At 43.2% G+C, this 7,840-nt stretch overlaps 1 protein-coding gene across 1 annotated transcript; it reads right to left on the bottom strand.

The window, feature by feature from the left end:
• Positions 1–339: 339 nt before the first annotated feature.
• LOC101756506 (mitochondrial-processing peptidase subunit alpha) lies at positions 340–5,999 on the bottom strand. The gene is made up of 13 exons (XM_004968443.4): positions 5,830–5,999; positions 4,462–4,707; positions 4,071–4,367; positions 3,820–3,987; positions 3,561–3,728; positions 3,384–3,464; positions 3,212–3,278; positions 2,648–2,742; positions 2,313–2,385; positions 2,163–2,233; positions 2,006–2,055; positions 874–986; positions 340–787 (listed from the first exon to the last, which is right to left on the bottom strand). Exons 1-13 carry the CDS (start codon positions 5,863–5,865, stop codon positions 735–737), a joined length of 1,518 nt encoding a protein of 505 aa, XP_004968500.1. The 5' UTR covers positions 5,866–5,999; the 3' UTR covers positions 340–734.
• Positions 6,000–7,840: the final 1,841 nt, after the last annotated feature.

Here is a 7,840-nt window from a genome sequence, read left to right as displayed (position 1 = left end):
CGTCCCTTCGAATCTTTTACCGTCTCATTCTCATCCAACTTTTACCAGCAGCCTCTATTTCGGGCCCACCCCACAATCCCAGTGAAACTCACCACTGAAAATATCCACTCTCATATAGCATGTCGATATAGTGCTCACCACTGAAACCACCTCAATCGATTCGATTAACCTTTGGTGCGCTTAATTCCCATCGCTTCGATTAAAAGACAGAAAATCCGAGAGTAAACAATGTCGATATAGTGCTCAGGAGCTCAAGCACTTTTGGACTGGCCGGAAACCTGAGAAAACTTCCACCGTATAAACAAACAGAGCGAGGCAGGCGATGAACAATACAACCTGTTTAGAACACAAATGGTGCAGAATTTCACCATCCTATAGAATCATTATTCATGCGCTTCAACATTCTCGTCAAAGATTTTACGACAAGAGAAAGGTATTTTGTACACTCTTTGGGCCTTGTAAATGAAAGAAGTGCCCCGGTATCGGTTAAATTTACAAACACATGACTGGCCTATCACCAGCAAGAACCACCAACTCAAGTGGATGAATGTTTCCGCAAAGGAAAGGGGGAGTGAAAGAGTAATTGAAAAGTGAGCAAAGTTTTCAACGAACAAAATTGTACTGAGGTTCCTTATTTTTTCTGATGAAACTTTGACCAAGAATGATGGCCTAGGCGTGAAACATATGGGCTGTTAAACTTGTCCAGCAGGCAGAGAAAAAGAAGGCCCACGTATTCATTTCGAGCTGAACTTGCCACTGACGGACTCATAAGTTGGCATATTCAGAACTGCACAATGAAAGCCGCAGAATCAGAAAACTGCAGTTGATATTGCACTATCTAAAGGTGACTTAGTTATAAGGAAATGCACTCACCGTTTCCATGGGATGCCATTGTTAATGGTGATGAGATGATTTTTTCAGCAACTGCTGTTACGTCTTTCAGAGTAACACCATCAACAGCTTTGAGAAGGTGCTCAACAGGTTTCCTGCAAGGTTTTTATGAAGCCAAGATTAGGTGGACCTGTGAAAGTATGATACAGAGATATCATAATAGGAAAGCATAATGATTCGGTTTATTTTTCACTGACTACGCATAATAATTTGCACAAACTTAACTGATTATGTAAGTGGAGTTTATTGTCTTCTCAACTGCATTACAAGTTTATGACCATGCTCTCTAGGATAACTCATTACAGGTCTTGCAAGGAATCATTTTCCCAATAGTCTACGTAATTTCAGCTAGTACCCTTATACTGCAGGATTGAATGCAAAAAGATCGACCATGTGCAAAAACCTGCTTTCCTCTACTCACTAATATAAACCAAGTAGGGTCAATGGGCAATGTCCGATCACCTTCCCCATTAAGAGCCACATCAAAATTAAGATAGTGTTTGGTTCGTGCTAAGGTCACGTAAACGCATAGTGAATCAGATTACAGTGTATTTGGCGGCGCAATGGGTGATTACCCTCTTTGTTTGGTTGCACTCTGGTAACATAATCAGATTACGGTGTGGGTGTTGTATCTGATTACGGTGGAGGAGGGATAACAAGCTTGTATAGATATTATTTAGGTAAGGGATTCGATTCCACTGTCAATTGATTACAAACCACCACAACCAAACATATGTAATGGGATTCATTACCTTCAGTAATCAGATTACGTTACATTTGAGCCAACCAAACACCATCTAAGAGTAACCCTTAAGTGCTCTATGGTATCTGATATAGTTTTAGAATTGTAGTTTGTGCTAAACTTATAGTTAGCACATACTAGTTAATCCTACAAGAAGGCCAGCTTCAAGATAAAAATTGCACAGTACATCCGAAATTCTGAACGTCCCTGAACTTAGTTTCTAAAATATTAGAGCCAATCGTTTGGTTTATGCTCTTTCTCTGAAGCTATATCGTAACAGCATTCTGTTGCGACCTTGAAGGAAATAGAGTCATAGGTAACTGGTGCAACTTTATGGTTTTATCACAGCACTATAACAGTTACAACACGTACCTTTCACCAAATGCCAGTAATTGGCGCCCCATGTCTTCTGTTAGTGATGCCTGTAAGTTTCAATTATTAGAGTGTTAGTGATGCCTAAGTTTCAATTATTAGATATTTAAAGTGAATCATCAGTGCAGTTGAAGGAATATATAACATTCATACACACCTTCGATTCCAGGTTCGCTAATATTGCAGATTTAGCTGATGCTTTAGCACGATCCAGTTGGCTTTGCTCAACTGCAACAAGAAAAAAAATTGAAGTTTCAGGCAAGCAAGTAATCTACAAATAGGAGCCGAGATTGGATAGTTAGGATACCTTGTCCAGGAGTTGCAAGGGAAATGAGCTCTCTGGCTGCCAGGTCAATAGCTTTAGGAACAAATGATGCATCCTGATTATGACAACACTTTCATCATGAACTGTACTTAAAATACAAGCTATGGAACACTCATGTTTCTTTCTGTAACAACGGTTTTAACTCCTCCAATGTCAGCTAATAACTTGAGGATGGTTTTGAGTTATTGAATAGAAAAACATAATCTATAGATACCAATATCCAATTGACTATTCCATCAACAGCATGATAGTTACATAAAACAGCCACATTATGCATGACTAACTAATTAGCTTATGCAAGTGAATATAATACTTACAGTAGATGTATGAATTCCGAAGATGCCAGTGTTACTGTGAACATCCTTGAAAGCAGAGATTGACTTGATTTGGTCAAATTCATTAACAAGATGATCTGCACGAGCCACAAAGCATGCATCAAATTCAGGCACTAATATGATCCCACTAACTATATAGAAGGCAAGCCAAATATAGATAGATCCTGACTCTTTGGATTCATGAGATTACTTTACAATTCTTGGCATCATAGTAACAATCTTGGATAGTTACTGCATGATTGAATAGTAATTATTAAATAAAGCAGAAGTGGAACTACATATTTAACAATTTAGGTTGCTTTGCCCTATAATATATTGATAAAGAATAACCAAACCCATGGTTGGAGGTTTCAATCTAGTACGTCCTTGGACAAATCCCACTTGAAATATCATCCAGTCAGAGAATGAATAGATTCAATACTTCAGTCTCGTAAAAGTAATGTTTACAACCAATTAACCTCTCCAAAGACCTATAATTACTCAAAATGTATATGGTATCTGGCATGCATCCTAAAGGATGAAAACATAAACATATGTTATACTTACTTAGACGCGAATGCAATCCCTTTCCCTGCCTTCCCCAAGAAAAGGTGCCACCACCACCCAGAAGTGTCTAAAAAATTGCAGAACCCTTGGTGAATCAAACCAGAAAACTAGAAAAAATTCAAATCAAAGTGTCTTGTTCAGAAAAATCATGAATCTCTGAACAATTCGGTACCTGAAGAACTGATACAGTGACAAAATCTTTTTCTTTGAGCCAACCACTAGGGACCTCAAATGCCAAAGCAACATCTGTGTTCTATTTTGCAAGAAAAAACCAAAGTAAGAACAGAAGAATCTAGATGATGAAAGAGGTTCCATAAATGGCTTGAGTGGACAAAATCATAATGCCTACCGATGAATCTGCAGTTCGTCTATATTCTCCACCAACATAGGTAGATTTTGGCCTTGTGGTTCCAGCAACACTGGGAATGTCAGACAGGAGTGGTTCAGCAATAGATACCAATTCATCATGATCAACACCTGATGCGGCTAGAACAATTCGGGGAGCAGTGTAGTTCTCCTGATACCATGCAATGAAATGTACAGATAGCTTGTCAATAAGGATACTTGGACGTATAGAATACCAAACAAAATTTGGAGATGAAACTCACAGCTATGAACTGTTCTAGGACATCTGTATTCAATCTGCTAATTGAAGATTCCGGCGCAATCAGAGGGTTTGCCAAAGCACCAGAATAGCCAGTAGAATGAAGGGCCTCCAAAAGCAATTTTTCAGGGTTACTTGAGGCTTTTGCAAGCTCTGCCTTGAGTTTCAAAATCTGTAAAGTAAACAAGTCAGCTGAGAACATAATCCATTAATCTAGATGGCAGATGTGGAAGGGGATGATATAAGATGGAATACCTGTTCCTTGACTTCCCAATCAAGAAAAGCAGGGTTGCGTACACAATCAATAAGCACCTCAACCATTTCAGGCATGTATGTCTTCAGGGCTCCATAAGTGTAGCTCATCATCTCACGACTAGCAGATGCCTTGGCACTGCCACCTATTGCCTCAATTTCACGCACAACACGCAATTCACTCCTGTTGGTAGTGGTTGAAAAGGCCAGTGTCTTCAACAGCTGACTGGCACCTGTTGTTTCAGGTGCTTCATAAACAGAACCACAATCAACATAAACTCCAACAGAACAAGATGGTCCCTGCAGAGGAAATAAAAAGCAACCTATCATCACCAGCTGCCCACAATGACATGGATGAAACGAGTAGCCATATATAAAAATAAAGAGCACATACTGCAGATGTCTCAGAGGCTATTTTTACACCATTGGAAAGTGTTGTGATTTTTGTCTTGCCAGGCTCCACGAGATTAGGTAGCGGAGGAGGAATAGTCACTCCTGGAAGTTCAAAATCTGGAGGAGGTAATGCATTTGAGCGTGCACCAGTCAACCAAGTCCAGAAGCCACCTGATGAGCTCTGTGCAACACTTGTGCTGGCAGACCTAATTGCAATATTCATCATTTGAGCATCTGCCCTGTGCCTCTGCAATCAAAAGGAAACAATCAAGATTACATTTCAGTTTTGAAAGGCCTAACGCTCATGTGACCGCTTTAAATTCAAATGAACACCCCAAGAAAATCAGGCTATATCTTTGTTTTGCCAATTATTGTAGTAAAAGTCAGTACTGCAGAGAAAAATTCTCGTATAGGGAATGATGAAGTTTAATACATTGGATCCTCACATACAAAGACTATCCCATCGTATAATGTGGTTCTACTATCTTTAAAACCCAAAGTATCATCAGTGCTAATGGATGATTGGATGAAACACTCATCAACACACTGCCTGTTAAGTGTTAACTAATATAAAACATCAAGACTTCAAGGGAGTTTCAAGCACATGTACTGTACAGATACAGCATTAGCATGAGGTCATGAGAAGTAAACACCATGGCTTGAGAAGATTACATCATTTTTCAGTCAGGACTCAAGGAAAATACAGATAAAGAATGACCCACAAGAGACATAACTAGGCTTAGTTCACTTGAGGCATCCTAAATACATAAGAAAAGGCCACTGTAAATCAGGAACCAAGCATTAAAATGGAACAGAGTCTGGGATGGATTTAAAGAGTGTCATGTCTATACATTAACACTAATTCAGGGATCAAACAAATAGCATACTAGCATATCCCTATGGTTTCCGCACGCCAAAAAAAAACACATCTTACATGATTTTGCAACAAGGTAATAACAATCAGCCAGACCTATCTGAACTCATTCTACAGGAGTTTTGATGCCTTTGCAAACGGCCACAGAAGCACAGATTCCACTAGTTCCCCACATTCAGAACAATCTACAGACCACCCATCATCACATCTCAAAGCAACACGTTCCCAACTCAACAGGACAGGGCAAACATTCAAACACACGATCGTCGCTTGCAGCGCCAGAAATGCCCCTCAACCCCTACGCTCACGCATCAAATCCGCGCGTGTTCGCCCGACCGACAGGTTCCCAATAAGGATCCACCGCCTCGCAACGCGACCACAAGCGGCGGCGTTGCGGATCGGGCGAATCGCGGCGCGGAGCGCGCCCAGATCTACCGGAAATGGAAGGAGGTGGGGTAGGGGTAGGGGTAGGGTTCCAGGCGGGCTGCGGCTAACCTTGAGGGCACGGAGGCCCGAGACGGCGCGGTACATGGTCGCCGGCGTCTGCTGCGGAGTGGCTCGACGGGGTCGTCACCGGCGGCGCGGAGGGGGAGGTGGGCTGGTGGGGGAGATGTGAGAAGGATGGGATGGCGACAGGCCGTGAGACAAGTGGAAGGCGACGACGAATCGAGCTCGAGAAGAGTGTGTGCATATCGCGAGAATTAAAGGCCGCGTATGTGTGCCCGGCCCACTCAGTTTGGGCCTCGAACCGTGAGTTAACTAGGCCCAACTCTCTCTGTATTGTAGTTCTCTTGGGCCAACATCCACATCGTTGGCGGCACGACGCCACGACGAGGGTCAAGTAGGCCCAACAACTCTCTCTGTTGTTCTCCGACCACCAACCGGGGCCGGTGTGCTAAAAAAAAAAAAAAACGGTGCCGGTGGCGACGGGAGGCGGCGAGGGTCGGCGTTTGGCTAGGATGGTCGCGATTCACTCCGTGAGGCGACTGGTGCTGATCGTCGCCGGGATTAGTTTGAGGTGTGCAATGGCCCCGCAGGCTACAGCGTACAGCCCCCGGGCCGGGCCTGGCGCCGAGCAGGTGAGTTGTTTGATCGATTGCCGATTAGGGATTTCGTGGCCTGGTTTTGGGCATCCGCTCTCAGTCTATCGACTTGCCGCAACTTGCTATCTCGTTAATCTCGTTGCATTTTAAGTTGTGTTTGTCGGAGATTGTTCCATCAGCGCAGTAGGTTGCTCTCCATTGTACAGAAGTGAGGAGTGGCTTCGGGGGGGTTCTATTTCATGGCTATGTCAGTTCATAAATGAATTTTTTATTTTTATATTTTTTTACGATTTTACATAAATAAATAATCGAACGAAAAATTTGCAGAAATAGACCTATGCCACCGTACGAAACGGCAGTAGGTTCATTTTCGCTGGTTGGTTTGGTGGCAAGACGGCTGTCGCGGTCACCAGGCTCATTTCACCACTTGAAACGACGGTAGGCCACCTACCGCCATTTCGTACGGCGGTAGGCACCTACCACCGTTTGAAGTGGTGGCACTCTCATAGGTTTTGATTTAGCCAGGTTTAGCCGGCCGGGTTTTGGATGTTATAGCCAGTTCAAACAGCTATAACTCTGTTTTAATTTTACTTAGTTATTTTTCGTGTATTTTGTATGATATTTTTAAAAGTGAAATATGTAGTTCCATTGCAATATGTAACTTCGTAATTTGAGAGAGGTAGGCCATTAGATACATAGCTATTTGCAGCGAGATTATAACGGATGCAAATGAAATTCCTGCGAAACATACGAACAACAACAACTCTAGGGTGAACAACTAATTATACATTGCAGTGGCATGTGCGGCACGGGCCTTAGGTAATTGAAATAGTCGGGGAAAGAGCCATGTCTACTTCCTAGTAGAACTGGCTCTGCGAGGACTGCGACGGCCCAGCTCCATAGTAGCCAGCACCCTTGGAGGATAGCGGAGACGGGGAGCGATCCTTATTGTGGTGGTAGGGGCACTTGCACCATGGATCGGTGCAAATCAAGGTACTTGCGATGCCAACCGCCCAAGGATTCGCAGCAACTTCGGACTGAACATCCTCGACCTTACGCTCCAGGTCAAAGATCTTGCACTTCAGGTAGTGTATGTACTTCTAGGTTGGCTCGGGAAGTGGTGGATCGACCCACTTGGCGTAGCGACAGTTACCTTCATCGAGATAGCTCTGAACGTGATGTTAGTTTGAAGGATGAGAAACTTAGGAAGAGTAATGAAGTAATAACTTTACTCACCAACCCATACGGGCATCGAAAGAAAGGGCGACTTCCATCACCGTAGCCATTATAGAGCTGGACGACACAAGCCACGCCATGGTGACACATTGGCCATGCATGCTGGCGGTCGTCATAAAGCCTAAGACAGTTTGGAGGGGCGTAGTTAGCCCTGTCCTCCAGAGGAAACTCGTCGAGGGGTGCCTCGTACTCCGTTGGGCCAAAAGAACCTGGCCAAGTGATGGTTG

Source organism: Setaria italica, chromosome V, assembly GCF_000263155.2.
Source record: "Setaria italica strain Yugu1 chromosome V, Setaria_italica_v2.0, whole genome shotgun sequence".
In the NCBI taxonomy this organism is placed as follows: domain Eukaryota; kingdom Viridiplantae; phylum Streptophyta; class Magnoliopsida; order Poales; family Poaceae; genus Setaria; species Setaria italica.
The sequence above is the reverse complement of the archived record's forward strand: the minus strand, read 5'-3'. Positions and strand labels throughout refer to the sequence as shown.